This window comes from Delphinus delphis, chromosome 13 (assembly GCF_949987515.2).
Source record: "Delphinus delphis chromosome 13, mDelDel1.2, whole genome shotgun sequence".
Lineage (NCBI taxonomy): Eukaryota > Metazoa > Chordata > Mammalia > Artiodactyla > Delphinidae > Delphinus > Delphinus delphis.
The window spans coordinates 2,043,382-2,070,142 of NC_082695.1; the positions used below are offsets into that span (position 1 = coordinate 2,043,382).

At 55.2% G+C, this 26,761-nt stretch overlaps 1 protein-coding gene across 1 annotated transcript in view; it reads left to right on the plus strand.

Moving 5' to 3' along the window:
• The window catches only part of RIMBP2 (RIMS binding protein 2), a 238,106-nt gene that overhangs the window by 168,920 nt on the left and 42,425 nt on the right, over window positions 1-26,761 (plus strand). Inside the window, exons 5-9 of the mRNA XM_060029334.1 lie at window positions 3,486-3,536; window positions 14,342-14,537; window positions 19,038-19,183; window positions 20,691-20,767; window positions 26,195-26,304. Of these exons, the coding sequence (XP_059885317.1) occupies window positions 3,486-3,536; window positions 14,342-14,537; window positions 19,038-19,183; window positions 20,691-20,767; window positions 26,195-26,304 (580 nt within the window). The remainder of the gene's footprint in view (window positions 1-3,485; window positions 3,537-14,341; window positions 14,538-19,037; window positions 19,184-20,690; window positions 20,768-26,194; window positions 26,305-26,761) is intronic.

Sequence of the window (26,761 nt, forward strand, 5' to 3'; positions counted from 1 at the left end):
ACTGGGGGAATGCATGAATGAATAAATGAAGATGCTTGGGAACTTTGAATGAATGAATGGATGAATTAGTGGGGGAATGAATGAATGAATAAATGGAGATGCTTAGCAACTTTGAATGAATGAATGAATGAATGGATGGATGAATTACTGGGGGAATGAATGAGTGAATAAATGGAGATGCTTGGGAACTTTGGATGAATGAGTGGATGAACGAATGGGAGACCTAGTAAGATTCCATCCACTGATGTAGTTCATGGTCATATGAAATTACCAGGATAACTGACGGTTAAGTTCTAGGCAATCCTCTATGAATGTCTGTTGAATGCATGAGTGGCGGCAGCGGTCAGCCGTCACCCGGAACCTGTGGGATGCGGGTCCCCTTACATGCAGGACCTGGAGGCCTGACTCCGACCCCGATGTCTCTAGGGAAACGGCGACCGGAGTCCAGCTGCTTTAGCTGCTTTGGATTTCCAGTTTCTCGTGCGGGTTACGTCTTTGTCTTATTACAATTAGCAGCTATAATAATCCAGATGTATGAGCAAAAGAGTTTTTCCACATTTAAAATTCGTCTGCAGATTTGATCAATGTGACTGTCCTTTCAAATTCCTCCCATGTGGGAAATGAAGGCTCCAGGTTTAAGGCCATTACTGACACGTGGGTTGCTAAAAGAAGCCAAACTCCCCCCACATCCCGTAAGAGCGCTTTGCCTCCATGGCAAGTGCTCCCCTTGGATGTGTTGGATTTAGTCGTTGTACGTGGATGGTGGGAGGGGGGATCGCAGGCTGACCCTCCGAGTTCATTCAGTTCTTGTTTTCTCCTATGACACATGCCTGGAATATTGGTTCATGGCTTCCTCAGCTCTGTGGAACTCAGGGACCTGAGTTGAGGGTCTGTATAGCCCTCAGTCTGGAGTCCATGAATCGTGTTCACTTTTCTGTGGAGCTGAGATTAACAGCACCCACAAATGACCGTCCCCCTGCTCATACCAACCAGCATGCACACTCCCAACCCCATCACCAAGGTGCTTGGGTCCTTATTATTCTGAGTATTACGTGTCCAGTCTGTCTGAGCCGCATGTCCAGAGCTTTGGCAGCGGGAAAGCTACATCCCCTCTACACAGCTATGCCTCCCCTGAAACAAATGTGCTCGCTGCGGTGTCAACCCACCCCCTGGACATTTGGTCCCCTGGATGACGGGCCCCTTCTTCTGACAGCAGGACTGCGGGCCTCCCTAGGAGTCATGGTCCCTCTCAAATTCACCGTGTTCCGTAGGAAACCGTGTCTGCGTGAAGATCTCAGCTTCCCCTGTGCGCTGGCAGTGGCCCCCGAAGTGAGCCTTGCTTAGGCTGTTGCTTAGATCCTGCAAGGATTCAGTGCTGCCAGTTTTAACTGTTAATTTTAACCATCTATTCTGATGCCCAAATGGCCAGCTTGCAAGTAGCCTACAAAAACGAACTCCTGACTTTCACTTGAAGCCAGAAACGAAGTTGTCACTGCCAGCTTGGCTCTGTCTTAACAGCCTGCGATGGCGTTTTTAGTTGTTTTTCATTCTGCCATTTGAAAACTATCTTTGACTCAAGTGGCTCAATGATGGTGTTATTTATATAATCCTTGTACGTTCTCTGGTTGTTTGTCTTTTTTTCCTATTTCGTGATTTATTGTCCCTCTTGTTGTTTTTGCTTTGAAAGGAATAATTTTGAGCCTTTGAAGACGGAGCTGAATTCAAGAATGGTCTAGTTAATTTGCTGGGTTCTGTTCACTTCCCCAGCTCTTAACAGCCTCATTGGAAATATGTGAGAATGAAATGCATATGAATGAACTCTATGGAAATCTCAGGCTACTTTTCGCTTTTAGTCTGTGCTGGAGAAGCCAAGCCCTTCCCTCTTTCCGACTCACGGAAGTTTTCAAGTGAGAAGCAGAAGCTGTTAAGATAGCGCTCACTGGCTTATTTATGATGTGACCTCTTCTCCTCATTATTCTCCAGGCACCTGGAGAAAAGTATACCCCCAGAAATGAGAATTCTAACTGTGAGTCTCAGTTTGAGACACGGACTCTCCCTTAGTGCTCAGTGTTCAGAGGCAGCTACCCTACAGCGCCAGGAGAGCATCTCTAAACGTTTGTGAGACCTGGGAGACCAGTCTGATGGGAGGCATCAAGGTGGTGATGTGGGGACAGGCCTTCCTCCTCCGTCTTACGACACCCGCACCCTCTCACTAAATTTTGGTGTCTCCAACTTTAAAACGGGGGGTGTCGTGCCTTCAGCAATTGACAGTTGTGCTCATTAGGACTCCTGGTTTCAAGTGACAAAAAAACACAAAAAGAGAATTTCGGTTGTACACGCAACTGAAAATCTAGCTTCAGGTGCGGTTGGGTCCAGGGCCCAGATCAAGCTGGCTTCAGGCATGGTTGAACCCAGCACCTCCCGAATCCCTTCAGACCTCCGTGGCTCTCCTGCCTCTGCTCTCCCTTGGCTTCATTTCTGGTCTCCACGTCAAGGCCCCTGGCTGCTCCAAGGTTGCCCCTCATGGTGGCAAGGTGGCTGCAGCTGCTCCAGACTCTCCTCCACTCGGCCTCAAGTTCCAAAGGCGAGGGGCCTCCCTTCCTCCCAGCATTCCCAGGCAGAGTCTCTTTGTTGTAACTGGATCATGCACTCACCCACTAACCCATCACTGTGAGTCTAGAACCCTGCTCATGTACTCAGTGCATCCCCAGCAAAGTCAGGACCTCTTCCCAGGACATAGTTCCAGGCAGGTAAACACGACAGATATTTACTGTCATCACAGTATTAGAACTTCAGGGTCCGTGAGGACAGGAAATAATGATGTTGCATCTCAGGTTTGTGTGAACTTACCGTGTGGCCTGGGCAGCAGCCGTCCTGAGAAATTTCTTTGGTGAAACTTGTACAATTTCTTATTCTGTGGAGCTGATGGCTTTGTGTCAGATAATTTGAAGAAGGCAGCCCCCCTGCTACAGCTGAGAGCCTGGACGCTCAGGACCACCCGGGCAGCTCCTTCTCAGGACCTGGTGGGATTTCAGCAGACCTTCGTTTATCTAGGGGTCAAGTTCGCATGATTGTGTTTTATTTCTCAAGCAGTTAAGGACATTTGAGAAAATTATGGTGCTCCCTGAGGCTTTGGGAAGAATGAGCCTGCCGTCTGGGTTCAGCCTCCGACCGTGTGTGTGGCCCCTTCTCAAGAATAGAACCCGGCTCCTCCCCTCCTGCACCAGCTGCATCCCACCTGCCTCCCTGTTCTCTGCCACATCAGGGGCGCTTTCCAGTTTTTACAAAGAGCATCAAACCCGAATCCATTCCTCTTGCCCAAAGGGAGAGACAAATGAGAACTGCTTTAGACCCTTAGAATTTAGGGGTTTATTAGAGGAATAAAAAGCAATGACCCACACTCCCGGATAATTTAGACATTAATCTTTAATTCTCTTTTTCTCCCTTTAAACGTTCACTCTTCTGTTTTTTTATCATCAAAAAAGGCTCAGGTTGAAGCTAAGAAAGAACACGAAGGCGCAGTGCAGCTGCTAGAGGTAAGCGAACCGGCCATGACGGCTTTCTTCCTGGGGGTGGGCGAGGTCAGGGGATATTGCGTTAATGCCTCATGGAAGCAATAGCTAACCTTTACTGAGTGCCCGCTGGGTACCGGTTACTCAAGCAGCCTATATGATAGGCGCCATTATGGTTCCCATTTTACACGTGAGGAAGTGAGGCACAGAGAAGTTAAGCAATTTTCCTGTGGCCACACAGCCAGCATCAGAACTGTGGGTCTCAGAGGTGGTCTGCTCTCCTCTGCTGGCTCCTCCTGGATGGAAAGCAAGGAGGGTGAGCCCGCTCACTTGGGGGGCATGATTTCCTCGAGGAGAAAGGTCGGGGGATGGGCCATTCCTATGGGTGACAGATGAATGGGGGAGTTGTAAGTGACAGCACTAAGCCCAAGGAAGCACTTGGCATCTGAGGGGGGCGTTGGCAGGAATCACAGCAGTGAACATGGTCAAGGTGCTGCCACGGGCACCGTCCCCGTGAGCACAGCGGGAGCGACCCTCCCCAGCTGCCCAGAGGCCTTTCTCACTGGCCCTGGTGGTGGGGGCTTGGCCGGAAGTGGGGGGCATGTCTGGACCACTCTTCTGTCCCTGGCTGATGGCCTGCTGCCAGCATCCTCGGGAGCAGGGGGAACTCCTGGGATCACCCCGGGGCCTTTGCCGTCTGCGTTCCTCATGCATATGATAAATGGACGTAAGGAGTGTCCCTGCCGAAGACAGAGGTCACCCAGTTCCTGACTCCTCACTACAGACACGGCAGCGGGCTGTGTCTGCACAGCTGGGGTGGCCCCACGAGGCCTCCTCCCCTAGTTCCGTCCCATCAGGAAAGGCCAAAAGGGCCTTTCCGCCGGGCTGCCACCGCCGCACATGGGAAGCACCTGTCCTCTTAAAGATGACCTTGTCTCTCGTCCCCAGGGGACCAGCGGCCACTTAAAACAGAATATATTCATCTCTTGCGTTGCCTTTTAAAATCTATTCCTCCCCCAGGAAAAGGTTTCATCATTGCGGTCATAGGTATTAAAATTGATTTTTTGAAAGCGTCCATTAGCTAATGAATATCTGGAGAGCTGAGAGTAATAAATTGCAGAGTGGGAAATATATAACCCAGGAGACTGGGAACAGGCCTCCAAAGGGCCGTACATCTCCCTGAAAAATCACTTCATTCCCCCGCCAGCATCACTCACCGCACTTTGATTTACATAGTCTCCTGGCTGGAAGTGCAGTTTCTCTTTTCCCATCACCCCAAGCCCATCGATCTGATCGTCCGTGTTGTTTTTATCCGCCTTCTGAGCTGCCGCTCTGTGACAGCCCCGCAGAGGTCATGTCCCCCGGCGCTGGCGGCCGTGCGTGCCCCGGCACGTGGGGATGGGCGTAACGTGCTTCGGTTGGAAAAACGGAAAAGGCAGTGCAGATGCACTGAGAATCTGTGTCTTCTTTTATTCACAACATCTTCCTGTCGTTGTGTCTCGCTTTGCTTTTCACCCAGAACACGCTGGAGAGCATGCAGGTATTTTAGGGAGTGATGTCTGCCCCTCCCCCTCCCCGTGTGTTTGGTGTTGCTTCCCCGTTCGTGGACCAGCCGCGCACCCCTGGGCCCGCTCCATCCGCCCCTTCTTCCGAAAATGGGCAGCTTTCTGATGCGGTCGGTCCTGGGTGCCTGGGGCTCCCTGGGGCCAGGGCAGCCGAGGAGCTGCCCCTGGGGGCTCCACCCCAGGGAGATGCTTTATTCTGGGCATTGAGGCCCAGGGCTCTGTCCTCTGAAGTGATGAGCGGGGCCAGCAAAGCCGGCTTCCATTCTCAGGCTGGAAGAACGTTCTGTGAATTCAGATGACCTCGGGGAGGAGAATTGTCGGGATGATTCTACCCTTGGGTCAGCCACGTGCTTTCGAGCCCGGCCAAGAGCCCAGAATTTGGTGGGTCCGTCATCGGAATTCAAGCCTTGCACCTGAGCGGTCCCATTCCCATTCTGTGTCGAGTGAGGGCAGCGACCCTCCCAGCAGCTGGGGACCCTTGCTTGTTCTCACAGGCGTCCGCCTGGGGAAGAAGAGAAATGAGCTGTCCCTCCAAACAGGGTTTTGAGCCTTTTCCAAAACTCTGAGTTTGGCCGTGAATTTGTAGAACCAACGACTTTTCTCACTCTTGGGTGGTTTCCAAAGCGGGGTTCTGGGACCCGCAGTATCGGCATCACTGGGGAGCTTGTCAGACCCACTGAGTCAGAAACCCGGAGGGGGGGACCGAAATCTGAGTTTTAACCAGCCCTCCGGGTACTTCGAGAAGCGTTGTTTGGAGAGTGCCAGGCTGGTTACAGGAAGAACTATATCTGGAGGGGTAAGCCCCCTGGGACTCTTGGCCAATCCTGGTTCAGCACCTTAGGAACCAGAATTGTTGACCAAGAATAACCCGAGTGCGACCCCGCCCGCCGATCCTCCGAGCATCCCTAGGGGGCAGTGTAGTCTTCGTTTGGAAGTTCTCGTTCTCTGTGTCTCCTACTTGGCAGGCTGGTGACTTCCTTTAGTCAGATATTCTACCGAGCAGAACAACCCACCTCCTTGCGCAGCTAGAGAGAATGCAGTGACGGAGAAGGGCTGCCCCGGAAGACGTGTTAGGTGAACCCCTCAAAACACCTACACGCGCACATCCGGTTCTGTGGACGTTTCTCAGTGCTGTTTGCTGATGAACGATTGGCCAGGATGTTTGGAGATGGGGGGGTGGGGTGTCTTTATTCCTGGTCAGGACACCCAAGGACCGATCCGGGCTGGCTTGGGGGCTGAGCAAAGACAGGGGTCAGGAGTCAACTGAAAATAGAACAGAGCTTTTCAGAATCCGGAATCAGAATCCAGGTTTGCTGTTTGCAGACCTAACAGCCTAAGAGCAGGTACTAGCCACATAGCTTCCTTGGCACTTTATGAGGGAGTGAGTTTAAGACAAAGAAGCAAAAGAAAATAGTTATAACAACAGCAACGGTGCCAACAGCAATGTTTATTGAACCCTTCTCTGAGCCGGGCACTGTTCTAAGGGTGCATCTGCAGGTTACCTAGGAGATAACGGACGTATTGTCCCTCTCAGTCTCCATGACAACCAGGGGAACCGAGGCAGGAGAAATGACTTCCGCAAAGCCTCGGAGCTAGTCAGGAGCAGAATCAGGAGCGAAAGCCCCAGGAGTTTGGCGTCAGAATCCAAACCCTCCACCACTGCACGGCAGCATCTTCTGATCTCGGAATCCTGACCTCCCTGCGAGGTGGGGTCAGGTCTCCTGCCAGCAAACCTGTACCAAAAGGTGGATCAGCTCCCGCAGCAGCCAGGCTTGGAAACGCTGGCCGAGCAGCCCAGCTGCCCTTCCCCAGCAGCAGCAGAGACAGGAACGCACGCCACGCGGCCACAAGTGACAAGAGTGATGGAATTTCATCCTTTTAATACCACCCAGGGAGGTTGGTATCAACCTCCTCATTTCGCTGATCAAAAACCAAGGCACAGAGACGCTGAGCCACCTGCCGAGGACACACAGCTTCTAAGAGCAGAGCCTAGGCCCTGAGGGTCCACGGGTAACACCATCGCAAGTCACTGAGAAAAGAGTGTGCAGAGAAGAGATGGCCCGTGACTGTGGGGCCCGTGAACCCTAAATCCTGTTGGGTAGGAGGCAGCGAGTTCTGGGGTCCGTTGCCAGGGGACTTTCGCCCATGGTGAGCTGCTTCCCGCCAGCGTGTCAGTGCTGAGTGCTTCGCATGTGCGTCTCACATGCTTTGTGGCTGATTCTCCAGGGCTCCTTCCTAGGTATTTATGGCCTCACTCCCAGCACTTGTTGCCGTCCTCCTGGACCAAGGCATCCACCTGCGGGCGATGCCAGGACGAGCCTGAACAGGCTCCATTCATCCCTGAGTCTCATTCGAAAGGAGACAGGGCTCATCTGGAGGCAAGGGTCCAGCATCTGAGTTGCACGGTGACTCTCCTGGTCCCCAGGCTCCTTTTGCTTTCATGGGTCCCTTCTTCCATAAAAACATAAAAATTATATTTTACATCTGCTTAGGTGCAAAGACGAATATAATCCAGGTTGGATTCATTATTGTTATATGCAGTTTTCCTCTGAGTTTAAAGGAAATTAAAATGAAACCATTTCTGTGGGTCCCTAAACAAGGCCTCAGGTACCCTCTGCTGCCTGGCTTGTGTTAAGATGCTCAGTGACCGTCTGGCAAGGGAGCGTGCTTGTGAGTAAATGAATATGTTTGGTCCCATCAAACAGATGAACTTGGTCTCTGGTGCATGTGTTAGGGTAGGCCAGGGTGTGCTGCAGTAACAAACACCGAAGTCTCACACTCAACGCACAAAGGTTCATTTCTTGCCAGTGCAGATATAGGAACACTCCACGAAGCTCCACTCCACATGGTGACTCAGGGATCCAGGCTCCCTGCATCTTGAGGCTGTGTCATCCGGAGCGTACGGCTTCCTGGTCACCACGGCTGGGAGACCTCTTCCATGTCTCAGCTACAGAAGGCACGGGTGTCACCTCTGCTTACAGGCCGCTGGCCAGAGCTAGTGACCCAGCCCCGCTTCGCTGCAGGGCAGGCTGGGGAGTGCAGCCTCCCTGGGTGGGGGCCTGGTGGCATGGCTCTGCCACGTCTGAATTCTCGAATCTTCACAGAGCAATGCAGTTTTGATACTAAAGTGGACAGACAGAATATTAGCTAAGTCGAGAATCTGAGACGTGCACAGATAAAGAAGTTGATACTTAATGCTCTGCCTTTAAATCTCTTAAGAATTCTCTGTCCTCCGGGAATTGTGGGGATGGGGTCTCTGCCTCCCTAGGGTAGACTTGGCTACCCTGCGCCCATGAGTCTTAGCTGGAGGACGAGGTTGTTAGGGACAAAGGAACTGGGGCAGGTGTCTGGGGGTTCAGCCACCCAGGACTACCTCTGCTCCAGCTTTATCTCCCTAACGCTCCCCTTCCCAACCGCCGTTGGGAGGACGAAAGCTGCGGTCAACGGGAAGCCCCAGGGTTTGACGTCTCATCCGTGAAGGGCGTCTATCTGCGCACAGGGCGCCTCTGCGACTAATGCTCGTCTACACAGAAACAGAAGACTCAAACGACCCAGACCCACCAGCAGCAGAACTCACTGTGCTTTGGTTGGACAATTCGATAAAGGCATTAATCGTGTGAACCAAAGCAAACGTTTACGACACTTGTGTTTTAATAGTGCTGACTCCACACACATTAAAGGATGCGAAACATTAAGTAAAAAGTCACCTTCGCCCAAGTCTCCCCTTGGTTATTACTTTGTTACATTTTAGTATCAGGATGGCATTGTCCTGTAAAGATTCAGAGCAATTATTTGTCAAGATCCTGGAATTCAGAGCCGGTTCAGATGAACTGATGGGGTTTTTCTGTGTACATTACAGTTGCAGGCAAGAGCTGGGCGCGGGTGTGGGTATTAACCTGGCAGTGGAGGCTAATTCTTAACTGGGAATCACCGTGAAAGAGTATGGAGAGACTCTCCGTGTCTCCCGCTGATGATAAAAAGTGGGGAGATTCTAATCTACCTGCATGGGCTGAAATGCACCATCACCTTTGCTGAAAGCAGAAGTTCGGCCGTCTGAGAGGCGAGGGTGATTGGCTCACTAGTTAGCCATCCCTCTGGCGCTGTCCGTTGCCCGCAGAGGACAAAAGATCTTAGTTTCTGCTCATGGGGCCCCTACCATGCCCGCCAGAGTCTGGACTTACAATTTTCCAGAGTTCTGGAAGGAAGCTTCTCTCCCATTTTATAGATGAAGAAACTGAGGCCCAGTGAGCTTATGTGACTTTCCTCCACGCCCTCTGAGTGAGTGAGAGAGTGGGGGCGGGGGTCTGGGATCTAGACACAGCCCAGAGCCTGGAGTCAGAGAGGATTGGGTGTGTCCTGCCACTTACTGGGTGTGTGACCTTGGTCTTTAGTCCATCTGGCCTGGTCTTCCTCAGCCATGCAACGGGCTCACACCAACTTACCCCAGGGAGTCTCTCTGGCCATCAGCGCTCGTGCGTAGAGAGCCCCTGGCAGGCCCTGGCACACAGTAGGTACTCACTAAGCAATAAATAGCACCACAAATCTTGTTTACCCCTAAAGACACCGCACAGAACAACTTACTCCAAATCCCTCCTGCACTGCCTAGGACGCCCCTGGCTTGGCTGTGCTAGCGTGAGTGTTCACAGCATCCCTGGACCCTCAAAATTGTCCTGGCTTGGACGCTAATTACAGGGCACAGTACTCATCTGCTCCCCTTTATGAAGCCTGGAAGTCAGATGAAACATACAGGGCTTCCCTGGTGGTGCAGTGGTTGAGAGTCCACCTGCCGATGCAGGGGACACGGGTTCGTGCCCCGGTCCGGGAGGATCCCACGTGCCGCGGAGCAGCTGGGCCCGTGAGCCATGGCCGCTGAGCCTGCGCGTCCGGTGCCTGTGCTCCGCAACGGGAGAGGCCACAACAGTGAGAGGCCCGCGCACCACAAAACAAAAACAAAAGCAGATGAAACATACAGAGTGGAGGACCTTGGGAATGCTGGCAGGTGCATCTTTGAACGTGTTTTCTTCGTCCTTATAAATGCCCGCAGCCACATCTGCAAGTCTCTGCTGTTGATTCCAGTCGGGGTTTACTTGCCGGGTGACGGTGCCGTCTGTCCCCGCTGCGGTCAGAATGCAGCCGCCCTCTGCTCTCGATGCTCAGGTGGCGGGTCAGGGTGAGGAGAAGCGGGGCCGGGACAAACCGGGATGGCGACACTCAAGCAGACTGGTTAATTCAAGCGGGCGTGGTTCTGCCCCACCGGTGTCGCCACCCAGCCAGGAGCTGATGGTGCCCTGAATCCTGAAATCAATCCTGGCACCCCAGTAAGCCGGCCGGACCCAGCAGTGGGCTTGCTGTTTGCTTTCTGCATCACTTGGAAGCAGTTCCTTCTGGTAGCAGCTTGGGGACCATCGGAGGCACTTAGCCCCAGCGGCCGGGCTCAGCATCAGAGACCCAGCCGCCGCCAGCTGCAGCCAGGCCCGGAGAGGGTGTCCGTGGAGGCTCTGGAAGGGACACCTGCTTCCCTCCTGGAAGGGGGCAACAGCAGGGAAGCTTGGTGAACTTTCCAGAGGGAGCGCTCACCTGTGGGATGTTCTTCCGGTTTAACGGGTCCCTACGCCTCATCTCCTAGTTGTTCAGACCGTTTCCCCCCTGAAATTAGTGAGAAGAGGCATCTGGAAGCTGCCTGACTTTGGGGAATCGTCCTCCTGCTGTCTTGAAGCCGTGTCCTCGGATACCCAGAGGAGAAACAAAGCAAGGAATTGATAAGAGAGGGGCAAAGAATTAGGTGTGATCACGCAGGACTCGTGGAATCTTTGGGGTAGAAATGCCGGGTGGGAGAGGCTTGGCCCTGCCCCTTCGCTCCCGGGTCACAATGGAAGCAAGTCTCAAGCCCAGTTGTCGCACGTGTGCAGACGTGTGTCACGAAACGCTTGTTGACGAGAAGGCACATCCCTCTTCCCTGCCCCTTAGGAGCCTCCTCCACCAGCCCCCTGGTCCCCAAGATCCTGGGGGTTTGCCTCGCTCCTCCTCTCCTGGGCATCTCCCACCACCTCCGGGGATGTTCAATTTAAAGATGGTTTGACGCCAGCTCCGATCCACCTGCTTCCAGGACCCTCCCCTCATCACTCACGTCAGAGCCGGCCCCCTTTCTACAGGCACGTCCTGTGCCAGCTGCCGGGGAGAACCGCTTGCCACAGTCCCCATCAGTGAAGGGGACCCTGAACAAAGAAACGTTCCCTGGAAGGAGGCGCTCCAAGAGCTGGGGTCCTGGCGGGCCGGCAGTGGCGCCCAGGAGGTGGGGTTCACCGTAGCACCTAAAACGTGCAGCGGTTCAGCACCCCTGCGTGAGCCCCGACCTTTCTCTCTGCTTTGGTCTGAGTCCCACAGGGCCTGCTGGGAGCACACAGCCTGCCCTCCTCCCTCTCTGTGCCGCCCGCGCCGGGCCCCAGTAATTCAAGAGCTCCCGCCAGGGGCCTGTTTCCAGGCGCCTCGGATGCCCGACCTCCACGTGGGCTCCTGAGACCTCGGCCGCTCTAACGCTCAAGGCTCCTGATCTGATGTTCCCACAACGCCAGCTTTTCATGTACCGCCTTGGAGATTTTCTCCATGATTATTTCGTATTTTCTTTAAATCCATTCACTTTCTAGAACTCTCTATTTTGAAATAATTTTGAGACTCCCGAGAAGTTACGAAAGCACAGATGGTCGCTGTGTACCTTCACCCACCTCCCCAAGGACAGCGTCGTAGGTGACCAGAGTACATTGTAGAAACCAGGAAGCTGACGCAGGCACAGTTATCAGTAACCAAACCACAGAGACTCACTCTTTGCCCTTCCTTTGGCGCTTAGTTCTGTGGAATCTGATGGTACATATAGATTCATGAACCGCAACCGGGAATACAGATGGCTCCACCCCCAAAGACACGCCCTCATCTTAATTCCTAGTACTCGGACCTTCCCCCCAACCCCAGACCCTGACAACCATTGATCAGCTCTCCACTGCTTTAGTCTCGTCATTTCACGAATGTTACATCAATGAAAAATCTATCTGCTTTTTGGGTTGGTTCACTTTTCACACACCGCGTGACATGAAGGACCTGATTACCAGTTGTCTTTTTCTTGTGCACATTACAATGAGGATGTGGCCATCTAAGTGGCATTTGTGTTCTTCCACGTTCACCTGACACCCTCCCACACACGCCACCAGGGCACCTGGCGGCACACCTGGATGAACGGGTGAGCTCAGGGCTCTTCTGATGCCCTTCCTGCCTGAGGCTGGGTTGTTGGCGACTGTTCCCTGCCTGAGGACCTGTCGCTCAGCCCTGGAGCAAACATTTCGTCTTCAGGGCTGAGCAGGGAGAGCCAGAACCCTCGGCCTTGAGGCATCTGATGCCGCCATCCTGGGGTCACCGCTGCTCCTGGGCGGGTGCCGCGTCTCCCCGATGGGGGGTGCCCGGGCGGGAGGCGGATCTCGCCACGTCCCCACCTGTGCCCAGGGGCGCCCAGCGTCACTTCTGTGCCTTCCTCGGTGGTGACAGCAATCGTAGCCAAGCTCATTCAGCCTTTTAAGAGAAGAATCCTGCTGATTTTGTTAAATGCATCGAAGAAATTAATTATTGGTTTGGGATTTGTTAGATCTATTTTTAGAATTCCATGATCTCAGACATAAACAGCACTTCATTCTGGCCTAAGGAGCTGAAAAGCTTAACACCAGTGGAGGAGGGACAGGGAAGAGGGGGGGACGGGAAGAGGAAGAGAGCATCGGTCTACCACTGTCCTGCATCCCTGCGTGCACACCGCCATGAGACCAAACATCTCTCAAGCCCCGACTTGGTACCAAGCTCTAGTCCGAGTGCTGGGGACACAGCGGTAGAGAAGCGGACAAAAATTCCTGCCCTCGTGGAGTTGACATTTTAGTGGAGGAAGCCAGACGGTGCCCACGGTTAATAATACAGCAGATGGGATTTTCCACTTATCACAGACTGAGGAAGGGAGACAAGGCAGGACCTCCATGCAGATGAAAGAAGCTGCTGCCTCTAGGAACGTGATGCCTGCAAGTCAGGGGGTCCCCTCTTCTCTGCTTCAGCAAACAGTTACAGAGCACCTGCCACGTGCCAGTGCTATGCAGCGCGTCGTGGGTGTCTCAGGGAACCAGAAAGCACAAGCTTGGCGCATAAATGATCTAGTCACGGAGGCAGACGAGAAGTAATCAGGGAGCTACTGGAATGTGCCAGGAAGGGAGCTTGCAGGGGAGGGGGCAGAGCGGACCCTCCCTGTGCCCCTCCTCCGGTGGCCCAGGGCAGGGAGTTCTGACAGCAGGAGAAAGGGCGCCAGGGGAGGAGGTGTAGGGAGTGTGCACCATGGGTCCCCAGGGAGAGGAGAGTGGCTGGGTCACGCCTGCCCAGCTGAGAACCCAGAGCAGGCAGAGATGAGGGTTAATGGGGGGAGCTGCCCAGGGCACCCTTCCCTGCCGCGTGTGCCCAGGGGACGCTCCCAGCTCCCTGGGGGTTAATGGGGGGAGCTGCCCAGGGCACCCTTCCCTGCCGCATGTGCCCAGGGGACGCTCCCAGCTCCCTGGTGCTCCCGAGATGTCTCCGATGTCTGCAAATGGCAGCGATGTTGCTAAGCCAGTCCAGCAAACAGCACTTCCCTTTAATGCCAAAGCGGGGTGCTTTGGGGTTCTGCAGCTTACAAGAAAACTGCATCCAGGGGTTAGCAACTGAGCTGTCCGCAAAGCTGGGCTGTGTCACCGCCTCACGCTCCAAATTTCAAGCAGCTACAGTGAGGCGTGCCAACCGCAAAGTGCCTGGGCTGTACACAGAGCCCGGAACAACCCGCAGTTGGCTGCTGGGATCTGAGTGTTTGCAAGGTTTCTCGGCTCCTGTGCTTTCCCACGTTCGCCCTGAGAGGAAACCTGGCCGACGGCCAGGGTGCACAGGAAGCTTAGTTTGTTCAGACACCGTTCTCGCGTGGAGGAAAGAGGCAGCCCTCCTGCACACACACACACACACACACACACACACACACACACACACACACACACTGTCATTAACACATGCACACACGGCACTCAGTCCTGTGCACACCCATGCAACACACATGCACACAGTACACACGCACACGCACTGTCATCCCCCCATGCACACGTGGCATGCATTCTTGTGCACACGCGTGCACACACACGCACAGACGCACACCTGTGCGCAGACACGCGGGGCCCCAGCAGGCCAGGCCGCCTGCTGACCGCGGGTCCGGGTCTCCGCGCGCAGCGCAGGGCACGGGAGCTAGAGGAGAAATGCCGCGCGCAGAGTGAGCAGTTCAGCCTGCTGTCCCGGGACCTGGGTCGGCTCCGGGAGCACGCGGGCGAGATCGACCTGCAGGGAGGCAGCTCCCTGGACGTCCCCTCGTCCCCCGGCAAGCCCTTCCGGAGCTTCATGAACGGACTGGCTCCCTCCATTGGCAAAGGTAAGCGCCTGGACCGACCGACCTCCCTCTCTCCCTCCCTCCCTCCCTCGCACGGCAGCCGGGATGGAGAAGGGGCGCTGGCAAGGGTCGGGGGTGGAGGTGTGTGACAGAGCATCTCACCACACCTGGGGCGGTGACCAGCCTAGCAGGCCTTGGGGCGGTACAGGCCAGCCGGCGTCTCCCACGTCCACCCCACGCGCCAGACCTCGTCCTCAGCCCTTGACGGTGCCGACCAGCGTGGCTCCGCACACCTTCTGAGCCCCGTTCTACAGACAACACGGGTGGAGGGGCTTAGTGGGTCGCCCAGCCGGGCAGTGAGCCGGGGCTCGGCCCCAGGGGTCTGGCTCTGGGGTCTACGCTGGGATCTGCCAGGTGGGCTTCTCAGCTTCCCTCGTTTCCCCTCTTTTCATCCAGTGGCCTCTCGTTGACATTGTGATGTACTTGGAACTTCCCTTCTGACAAAGGCCGCGGTACTAACAGCGGTGCATTTCAATGCCCTCCCATCACATTTGTGTGTAGGATGCAGAGGTGGGGGGCAGGGAGGTTTGAATTTGCGTGGTTGAGGGGAATGTTGATCCCAGAGGCATTGAATTTAACGTCATGGAAGGTTCCCAGTGTAGGCAACAGAATACCCTGCTCAGTCAGGGAACTTTCTCTCCACTGAAGGTGGAACGGGTCGCAGGCCCAGTTTTATCCTCCTGTAAAACAGCCGATGTTTTCAAGTTTACTGGAGACGAGTGTCAGATATTCACTCTGGAATTCCATAAAAGAGAGAGAATTCCCACATCTCTTCTGGGTCTTGTCAGAACGTAGGGTAAGTTCTCTGGACGCTTTTCATTTTGAAAACAAGGTGATGCTGCCTGTGTCTTGATAAATCATGTTTCCTGGCTTCCTGCTCCCTTCCCGCGCTGCTCATGCGGTAGGAGAATGCTAAGTGGCCACGAAACACAAGACAGGAGGAGAGGGGGGTCGGGACACCCCCACCCAACAGACAAGTTCTGAGCACAGGGTACCCCCCCAGGCCGCGATGCTGAGCAGATGGCCAGGCCCTGGGTGGAGCCCCTCTGGGTGGGGGGAGCACAGACAAGAAACAAGGGGACAGATGAGTGACTGGGCAGCTTCCCACTCAGACAGACGCGGGAGGTCAGGTGACAAGAGAGCAAGTGACCCAGGGCCACTTAGACGGGGTGGTCAGAGAAGGTTGCCTCCCAGAAAGAAGACCGTTTCTCCAGCTCCCACGGGGTGAGAAGCTTTGGGGCTGCCGGTTCACGTGATCTCGGCCATGCACGTTTTTCAGGGTCCCCGGGTCGCGAGCAGTCGGTAAGTCCCGGGACTCAGCATAACGTCGTGTCCTCCTGGCTCAGAACTGTTCCGGCGGCACAGGACAGACACACGGTGGGCCCGCAGAGACGGGCGTCCGGGGGGATCCACGTGCAGACAGTCGGTACCATTTTCCTCTGGGAGGACCACCCAGAGCGCCCCACGAGCACCACCCCGTGCGGTGGTGAGGCCCAGGGACGCCCAGTAGAGATGCAGCCTCCAGGGTGCACTGGGGGCTGGTCACGTGGGCACCTCTGCCCGGCACACACCGGAACCCCAGGCCCCCCAGAGCGAGGCAGGCGCCTGGCACACACCAGGCGGCGCAAACAGGCTGGTTACAGGGAAGCACCCCGTCACTTAGGGAGCCTTTCCTGTTGGTGCAGGAACACTTTAGAAGCTGTGTTCCCGGATACAGCCCAGCCCAGCTTGCAAGCGGGCCCTTCTAAAAGTGGCAGCCAGGGGCCCCCTACGCGGATTCCTTGCAGCACAGCGTGAGAATGTGTTAGTCCAGGGCGAGCTCGTGGGTCAGTGGGGGTGGGGAGGAGAGCAGTGAGTGACCTGGTTCAGTCGGTGTTGCGATGATCTGGAAAAAAGGATCTAATTCACGACGGAGGAAGATGGATGCTGAGAACAAAACCAACAAAACCCAAACAGGACGCTGTCTCCGATCCCGGCAGAAGAATACGTTTGCACCGAGGCTTCCGTTCAGCCCCGTGGAAGAGCCATCGTGATAACAGACCAGCTCATTTGATAAGCGCTACCTCGCCCACGGGGGCCCCCTGCTGGCAAAGCCAGACAGGCTTGGCCTCCTCCTCGCCGCATCCTTGCTGTGCTAGCATCGCTTGGCCGTGGGAGGAGTGCCTGGTAGGCCTGAAGCCCCTCTCAAAGCCATTCCTTGACGGCAGATGGCAGGGGCCTCTTTAAGGGTGAGAGTGACAGGGAACTCGCCGCTGGGCTGGCCTCCCCTCCTTACGCAGGAGGGGAGGGTGGGGCGGGCAGAGGAGCAAGCAGGGCCAGTGCAGGGTCAGAGCAGGACCCGGCAGGTGTGCCGTGCATCCCCTGGGGGCCTCCTGCCTGAGGCTGGGTCCGCCCAAGGTTGAGGAAGACAAGGACCGCTTGACCGTGAGTCCCTAAGGGACTCGCCTTCTGTGCAGTAGTCACATCTGCAACCAGCAAGGCAGAAATCACACAGGGACAGAATCATCCCCAGAAATCTCCTAGGAAGGGGGCATGTCATCTCCCAGGGCTGCCCCTACACAGCCAGTTTCCTTCCAGTATTGGAGCTGGGTTTTGGTGAAACACTGGATAAAGTCATTGATTTGACCTTAGTGGCCATATTTTCCAGAAAAGGCATATCTTGAAACACGCGGAGCATGAAGGGGTGTGCCGCTGAGGGCACTGCATGATTTTGTCTCTAATCTCACATCCACTCAGAGAGCAGAAGGGCAGGTAAAATGCCCCATGCAACAAAATATTTTTGTCTAGACAACTGGATTTGTTTAAGTTAAAATGTGAATATGAGATGACTCTACTATACTCATTTCACCTTTGCTGGTGGTGTCACCCCCTGCTATTCCCGGCAGCAGTGTATCAGTCAAGATGGGCTAGGTTCAGCTGCAGTAACAAACATCCCCAAATCCCAGGGGCTTGAAAGAGAACAAGTCTTGTTCTCGATCACACTGCACATCCATCTCAGGTTGGCTCAGGGAGTGGGTTCCACACTCTCTTCACTGGGGAATGCTGAGCCTTTCCCATCTGGAATGTTCCATCGCAAGGGAAAGGAAGCATAACAAATGAGACACTGGCTCAAAAAGGCTTCTGCCCCAAAGCAGGACACGTCTCTTCCACTCACAGTTCGTTGGCCTGGGCGAGTCCTGTGTCGGGGTGAAACACCTCCCCTGCAGCACTGAAGCACCCTGCAGCCAGGCCACGCCCTCCGCCGGCTTTCAGAGGGAGTCAATTAATTCAGTAGATATTGACTTTGCACCTGCTCTATGCCAAGCACTGGCTGCTGTGGTCATTAGGGGTCCTGGGCAGTGACCAGAGCCAGGCCGCTGCGCTCTGAGATGTGGCCTCCTAGCAGGGACCCTGGGTCCACTGCAGCATCAATTCTTTGTTGCAGTGATGGTCCCCCAAGGTTCTCAGTTCTCTTAATCAGCTAGGGGAGTGGGGGTTCTCTGGGGGTGACTTCTACACAGCCTTTGCGGGAGCACTTCTCACCCTGTATGTTTTTCCTGATTTGGGCTCAGCGCGTCGTCTTCCTCAGTGGAGCTGTCCCTGTGATGGGAGAGCCACAGCCAGCCAGAGACTAGACAGAGCCAGAAAGGAGCATCCGCAGGCCACCAGGCAGTGAGAACGTGGGGAAGGGAAATGGTTGCTTCTGTAATTCACATCCGGTCCTAAGGAAACATGCCTGATTTAACCCGACAGTCCGGGCCAGCACTGGTCAAGGTGCTCAGTTCTCCCCGCCCTGCCACATGTCACTGGGCTGGGGCTCAGCAGCCCCATGAGGACAGGGTGGGCAGATCTGCTCTGGTCCTAGTGAGTCTCAAGAATAATTTTTAGCCATAAACCTGACCATTTGGCCACTTTGTGTATAAATCAGGTCTCTTTCAGTCATAAGTGACAGCAAAGCCGGCCTAAACTGGTGCGAGCAAAAAGGAATTTGTTTATCCCATAGAGTAGGTGAAGAGCCTGGGTTTAGCCTCAGGTACAGCTGGATTCAGGGGCTCCAGCCATGCCACTGGGGTCCAGTTCCTCCCTCTCCGTCTCAGCTCCTCCTTCTATGAGCAGTCTCCATTCTCAGATGGACTTTCCTCCTCCTGGTGGCAATGTGGCTGCAGTATCACTGAGTCTCATCTCCTCTCCATTTTAAGCCAGAGAAAAAGAGAGCCTCTTTGCCCATGACTCCCACGAAGTTCTCTCTGATTGGACCTTCCCATCTCATGTGCAACACCACCACCTCCACCAAACAATTGGTGTAGCCAGGCGTGGACTCTGCCGGATGGACAGCCCAGAGCCGGGGGTGTAGATTAAGAGTGGGAGATGGGTGGGTCCCAAAATAAAAGTCCAGGACTGATGCCAAAGACAGGGAAAGACCCACAGGGAAGGCAAGTGACCAGTGCACTTTGATTATTTCCTTCGTGTCTTCTCTCAAATTGCTCCGATGTTGGTGTACAGGTCAGGAGAGCTCTGCTGGAAGCCGCACTGTGATCGGTGAATCTATCCGGCCCCTCCCGCTCCCAGGTGACAAGCCAGAACCTCTGTCCATCAAGCCCCCCTTTCTGTCGAGACCTGGTGGCCCAAGATGCAGATTTGAAGCCGACGTGAGTCCTGTGCTGGCTGAGGCAGCTGCCCCAGCGCGTGATGCGCGCTGTGGGTGTTGGCGGCCCTCCCCTCTCTCCCCAGCCCCCCTTTTTCTTGCCTTCACCCCCGTTCATTGAGCACCTACTATGTGCCAGGACGTGTGGCCCCAGTTTTACAGATGGGGGTGGGGGGAGTCCCTGCTCTCATGGGCTGAATGACCATAAGTAAGTCAACACCTAAAAGTCGGGTAACAGCGAATGTCATGAACCCAACAAGCCGGTGACCCGGAGGGACGGGGTGAAGGACAGGGCGGCCCTTCTTGGCCACTCGTGGTCTGTTTATCTGTGAGAAGGAGCCCAGGGGAAGCCCGCTGGGGCTGGAGAGGAGCTGGGAGCTGGGGAGGGGGCTTGAGGCCTCAGGGAAGCTCTCGACTTTTGGTCCAAGTTCAGGGGGAACCACTGAAGGCCCTGAGACGGGGAGTGCCGTCCTGTGACCCCCAGGAGAGCCCTCTCCCCGGTGCGGGAGTGTCAGGAGGGACCCGGCCTTCTTCTCCCGGGGTGGGCGGGGTTCATGGTCACTCCCACCCTCCCCTGGTGCCCTTTCCTCCCTTCCCCGACCCCAAGACAGTTGTAGCCGGTGTAAGGAAACCCCTATAGGCAGCATCCCGGTGCCCGGCAGACTCGGGCAGCAGAGAGGAGCGGGGCGGGGTGGGGGGGTATCGGGAGGAAGCAGCCCCCGTGTCCCTTTTCCTGATCAGGATTCCCGGGGGCACCGGGCACCATCCACGCGTGCTCCCCTCCCTGCACGGAGCCCTTGAGGGCTGAGGGCACAAAGCATTACCTAGATGTGTCCTCCGAGGAGCCTGGCAGGGTCTGGGGCAGTGACATCTCAGGCCTTAAATTATGTTGGGGGATGGTCCTTACCTTGAGTCCAATCTGGGTGTGGGAAGATGAGGTCTTTTTAAAAGTAGCTTTTAATTAATTCATCAATTTTGATTGAAGTATAGTTGACTTACAGTACTGTGTCAGTGTCAGCATAGTGATTCGGTATTTTTGCAGATTATACTCCATTGTAAGTTATGACAAGGCAGTGGCTGTAGTTCCCTGTTGCTGATCTGTTTTATAGAGAGTAGCTTGTATCTGCTGATCCCATACTCCTAACGCTTCCCCCATTCTGGTCACCACAAAATTGTCGTCTATGTCAGTGAGTCTGTTTCTGTGGTGCACATACCTTCATTTGTATTATTTTTTAGACTCCACATAGAAGTGATATCATACAGTATTGGGGGAGACAAGTTCTTTATAACTGTCCTCTGTGTGACCAAGAAGCCCGAAGGGAAGGACCCCGCCCCCATCTCTGGGTCACACCCAAGACCAAGAACCCGGGTGTGGCCGCATCTCACGGGGGTCCCACCATCTGAGGCTGAAAAGCCCAGGGGGACCGTGGAAGGGATCTCCTGCGTGCTTCCGGCATGAAATGTGACGCCTAGAGCTTCAGTGACCTGCACGTCCATTGTGTCTCCAATAGATGGATAATGAATGGAATTCCAGTACCGCCAAGCAGAGATACTCGGGGAAGGTCCACTTGTGTGTCGCCCGCTATAGGTAAGAGCGACGGTCCTCTCTACATCCTCTGAGATCCGGAAGCACGGGCAGCCTCTGGGCAGTGGGGTGATGGGGGTGGGAACGCTCCGTGAGCTGAGGGGACCCTTCCCAGGTGCCGAGAGAAAGCGGCCAGTTCATCCGGGCTTTGGAGGGTGGCAAGGGTTTGTCTGTTCTGATAGCAAGCGTTTGGATAGCGTGTTAGTTTCCCAGGGCTGCCATTCAAAACTGTCACCAACTGGGTGGCTTAAAAGCAGCAAAAACCTGTGCTCTCCCGGTTCTGGAAGGCCGAAGTGGGAAATCAGGGTGTGGGGACGACCAGCTTCTGACTGTCAGCATCCCTGACGTCCCTCAGCTGTAGACTCGCCGCTCCAATCTCTGCTTCCGTCTTCACGTGCCCTTCTTCTCTGTGGGTCTCTGTGTGTTCCCTCTTCTTTTTATAAGGACCCCTGTCCCTGGATTAGGGCCCGCCCTACTCCAGTATGACCTCATCTTAACGTGATCCCACCTGCAAAGACCCTATTTCCAAATAAGCTCACCTCCACGGGGGCCAGGACCTGAACGTCTCTTTGGGGGGACACAGTTCACCCCACGACAGGCGGCAAGCTGAAACTCAAAGAGGGGCCCCCTTGCCCAGAGCCCCCTGCTCGGTGCCTTTCCGGCCTCGTCCCTGTCCGCCCGGTGCCTGGGCCACGTCACGTAGCTGTTACAGCTGCAGAGCTGAGCTCCCGTTGGAGGACCTGGGTGTCTGTGTCCACCACCGTGAGCCGGGCTGCTCACGCACGGCCCGCAGATTCTTTGTGTTACCACTGAAAACCCTGAGATGGATGAAGGTAGCCGCCTCCCTGCAACTTCCCTGCCTGGTTATAATGCGACAGGCGTTATAATGCCCAGAGTCTGCCGGGTGTGCAGACACGGATGAATCAATAGTCACCAAAAGCAGACATAAAACAGTCAGACCTCCTGTATTTTATGCTCAGTGAGGACCTGGGCTCTTGTGTTTCCAGATGCTCCAGTGACCCTTTGCCTCCTGGGTTGGCCGGGCAGGAAGGGCAGTGTTCTGGGGGCAGACGCCACTGCCCTCTTAGTGGGCGACGGGCAACCAGAGTCCCCCGTGAGGGGACTGGACTGTGCACGGAGCTGTTGAGGAATCAGACCTCAGGAGCCGTCACCGAGGGTGGATGCCTCCCTCACTAGCTCCTTAGAATCTGTCCGCGTGGAGGAGGTGGGGTGAGCTTCCTTTGAGCCCGTCTGCGCACCTTCAGTGCCGTGTGCCTTCTCCAGTGAGAACCGTTTCTAATAACTATGCTGCCTGTCCGTGGATTATTTTCCGCTGATCCACTAATTTCACCAATGCAAACCCACTTCTGACGTCCAGATAATGGAAGCCCGTGGAGTAGCCGCCCTGGGCTGGGGCGTCATGGATGAGGATGCCAGCCGGCCCCTGAGGAGGGCCCCCCCCATGCCCCCGCCCGCATCCTTCGTAGGGTCCATGGGGACATCGCCACATCGCTGGAGAGAGCGTTGAGGACGCCAGTCCTGGGGCCCAGGAAGGAGGGCTGAGCCCGCCCCATGTCTCTTGGGAGGGCGGTTCCGCCTCTGTGTGTGTGGAGCTGGGCTGGCACAGCTGTTCAGGCAGAGCCCTCCGGGCCGGCCAGTTGGGGCCGCGGCCGGGACGCCGATCTGCCTTCCAGGTTTGTCTCCCTTGCCAGCTGGGCCCTTCCCAGCGATGAGCCTGGTCCCTCGAGACTGCGGTGGCCCCTTGCTCCCTGGGCACGCCCTCCCTCCGCTCTCCTGGGGAGACGAGACCTTATTCTGGGGAAGGTGCCCAAGAGTGGGGGCACCCAGAGGCTGGATCCACAGCCAGCGTGAAAGCAGGCAGAGGGAAAGCCTGGGCGGTCAGCCGGTGTATAGCCGACACCGCGGGCCGCAGCCAGGGCGCTCGGTGAGCCCCACCTCCATCCTCTGCTGGCGCTCTGGGTGTTTTCCACCTGACGCCCAGCCACATCAAACCACATGGTGAGCAGCGCAGACAATAGTCCCAGACAGAGTCGCGCGGATCTGAGTTCCCCAAACACCCTGCGGATCCCTGGAGGAGTGGCTCGAAGGTAAGGGGAGTTTGGGGGTGTTCCCCCCCAGAGCTAAACACTGTCCTTACTCAGCACCCTGCTTCGAAGTTTCCCCAAACTCGAAACAGGAGAAGCCCTGCTCCCCGTGGCCCCGTCCCCTCCTCCCACCTCTGCTCGTGCAGCCGCCCGTGGAGCGGCCTTGCTTCCCCATCTCTTGCCCCCTCTTCAGCCCGGAGTCCCCTCCCCCAGCAGCAGGACGAGCCCCGCTGAGGCTCCAGGGGGCCCCTTTCCAGAAGTTCTGCAGGCACCCGATGCAGGCCTCCCGCACCCTTCCTTTTAAACAGCTTTATTGAGGGGTCGGTCACATACCTTACAGTCCCCCCATTTTTCTAAATTGGGGTACAGTTGATTTGCGATGCTGTGTTAGTTTCTGCTGCCCAGCGAAGTGCATCTGTTGTACATATACATGTACCCACTCTTTTTTAGAATCTTCTCCCATTAGACCATTACAGAGTACTGAGCAGAGTTCCCCGTGCTCTGCAGTAGCTCCTTGTTAGTTCTCTGTTTTACGTAGTGTGTCTGTGTCCATCCCAATCTCCCAGTTCGTCCCACCCCCCGACCCCCTTGGTCAACGTCAGTTTGTTCTCTACGTCTGTGACTCTCTGCTTTGCCAATAAGTTCATCTGGACCGTTTTTCTAGATTCCGCCTATAAGCGATATGACACCGTATTTGTTTTCCTCTTTCTGGCTTACTTCACCCTGTATGACGGTCTCTAGATGCAACGCACAGTACGTGCCATCCTTGCCACTGTCAAGTTGAGAACATTCCTGTCCGCTCACCAAGACCCCCGTCCCTTTCAGGTGTCAGCCCATCCGCTCCATCCCCACCGCAAATAACCACTAACCTTTCAGTCGCTGTGGGTTCCCCGTTCTGGACATTTCCTTCCCATCTTAGCATTGTGTCATCAAGGCTCACCCGCTGTAGCTCTGTCCCCTTCTATACCCGGATCACAGCGGACTTCGGGGAGATGGCATTTTTTGTTTGTTTGTTTGTTTGTTTTGCGGTACGCGGGCCTCTCACTGTTGTGGCCTCTCCCGTTGCGGAGCACAGGCTCCAGACGCGCAGGCTCAGCGGCCATGGCTCACGGGCCCAGCCGCTGCGCGGCACGTGGGATCCTCCCGGACCGGGGCACGAACCCGCGTCCCCTGCATCGGCAGGCGGACTCTCAACCACTGCGCCACCAGGGAAGCCCGGGGAGACTGCATTTTATCCATCAACCCCCAATGGATGTGGACCCTGTCGTCGGTGCACAGTTCCCCTTGGTGCCCACGGTCCCCTCCCCATGCTGGCCTCTTCCACCCTCTTTCCCACCAGCTGAGACTTCTCTTCCTGAGAGTGATGTGCGGCCTCCTGAAGCCTGGGCCCCGTCCCCTGTCTTCCTGCTCCATCCTCCCCGCTTGGGCAACCTCTTCTGCACGTGGACCACTCCAGGCTCCACCTGCAGCCACAGCCTCTCTGAGCCTAGGCAGTGTAAGGCGCCTGGAACTGGACCCTGGGCCTCCCGTCTCCCCGCATCCAGCCCCGCTCCCGCCAGCCCCTGCCCAGTAATTGCACACACATCTGCACCTCATGAGGCCAGAAAGCTTCGAGTCCGCCGGGACCCTGCACCCCTGCCCTCATACCCAGGCAGCCCCCCCTTCCATCTCCTCTAAGGACACTCCCTGCCCAGCTAGACCCCATCCACACGGCATCAGAGGGACCCCTCTGCAAAACGCAAATGCGATCACGTCACTCCGTAGGTGACGCCTCCTTCCCGATGGCTATTAGCTCTGGAGGTTAAATCCACACTGATGTGGCCCCTCCGACCCACGGCCCCCAGCGCTCCCACCCTCACCCGTCCTTCTCCAGCAGCTGAGGGGACCCCGCTCCCATCCTCCTGGCCTTTGCACGTGCCATTCCCTCTGCCAGAAACCACGTTTGGCTTCACTCCAGCCGCTGGGCTTTCACATCGTACATCCGTCTGCTTGGCTTTCCATCCCGATGCAGATGCCCCAGCAGTCACTGACTCAGTAAAACCCTCAGGGCGCTGGATGGCGTCCCTGGACCTCTGGACCCCGAGGGACAGGGCGACGCGGTGTGGTTAAACCCACGCAGGGTGAGGGACAGGAGACCTTCGTTCTGCTCCCACCCACACCTCTTAATGAGCGTGTGGCTTTGGACAAGTCACTGCACTTCAGCTGGCCGTGAGAATTGGGAATGGAAATAATATCATCTCTGCTCTCCTCACTGAGCGTCGGTGGGGATCAGATAAAACACACAGAGGAAAGTGCTGGTACCTCACGGGGCTGCTGGCCCCCAGGGGAGCTGCAGCGGCTTCACCCTTTGTGTGACAGGACACTGAGTGACACCCTTTGTTCTTTTTGTTTACGTGATCATCTCCCACGATCACTGATGTCATTTGGATTTTCTTGTTGAGTCCTTTCCTGTTATTTTAAATTAATTGACCCTTTAACTAGAAAATCAAAAATTCATCTCACATGTTTTATCTGCAAGTTGGACATGACTTTAAAAAAAATGTTAATTCCAATATTTGGAGGATTTGAGAAGCGGGCATTTTACAGTCCTAGTGGGGAGGGGAAGATAAAACGTACGTCCATTTTTAGGACATTCTGGCTGCACACACCTAAGCCCCTAAGACGTGCAGGTCTTTGACCAAACAAATATACCACCTAGGGACTTATCTTTAGGAAGAAAGTGGGCAGGTGTGCAACATATGTTGATAAAGATATTGGAGGCAGCACTGATTATATCAGCCAAAAGTTTGAAGAAATATCAATGCCCAACATAAGGAATTGGTTAAATAAAGTATGTTAATCTCTTCAGTGGAGTATTATACAGCCATCAAAAAGGATATGATAGAATATTTCATGAGGGGAAACATAATCATGTCATATTGCAAAGTGTAAAAAGTAAGCAGGTGACTGAAGCATATACGTCATATGATTCTACCTGTGATCAATAATATATATTGAACAATGATAGGATTAATTACTTTTTTATTTGCTTGCTGATTTGGAAATTTATTTAAAAATATAATTTGGAGTCATTTAAATGTCATCTGATACAAAGGACTCAGTGTAGAGCTGGCTTCCAGAACTACCATTGAGCATGGAATCTGTGTGAGTTGAGCTGCCGATGGCCTGAGTTTTCAGTGCATTGACCATCCACGAGCACCGAACCATCGCGTGGGTCTAAAACGTCCTGGCGACAGCAGGGAGGAGGCCCCGAGCTCTGCAAGGGACGGGCTGGGGTCGGTCTCCATCCAGAGCATCACTGAATGGGTTTTCTCTCTCTCTCTAGTTACAACCCCTTTGACGGGCCAAATGAGAACCCAGAGGCTGAGCTGCCCCTCACGGCGGGGAAGTACCTCTACGTCTATGGAGACATGGACGAGGATGGCTTCTATGAAGGTCAGTGAGAGCGTGGTGGGCAGGTGGCGCACACAGGCCAGGCCAGGGCCGGGCCGCCCATCACTCCCGGCCACCCCAGCCTCTGCTCTGACCCTCCTGCCCTCGGGAGTTACGAGGTGTTTGTTCCCCTTTTGTCTGATTGAGTGGGGTTTCCTATTTTTAGCCCCAAGCAGCCCTCTGACACGGGGTGGATACCTTCTCATGTTCACGTTCACAGAGCTTCCCAGGAGCTCCCGCAGATACGTGGGGCTGACAGATGAGGGTCTCTCCTCCCCGCCTCTCTTGCAGCCCAGCACCTTCTCCGAGGCAGGGCCGGGGACCCTTTCAGGGGACCTCGTCTGGTTCACAGCGATCCCATTGACCTTCAGCCTCTGTTGTTAACCTAGGGTGGTCCAGCCCCGTGTCCTGCCTGACCACTTCCTGCACCTTGCGCAGTGTGAGATCAGGAAATGGGAAT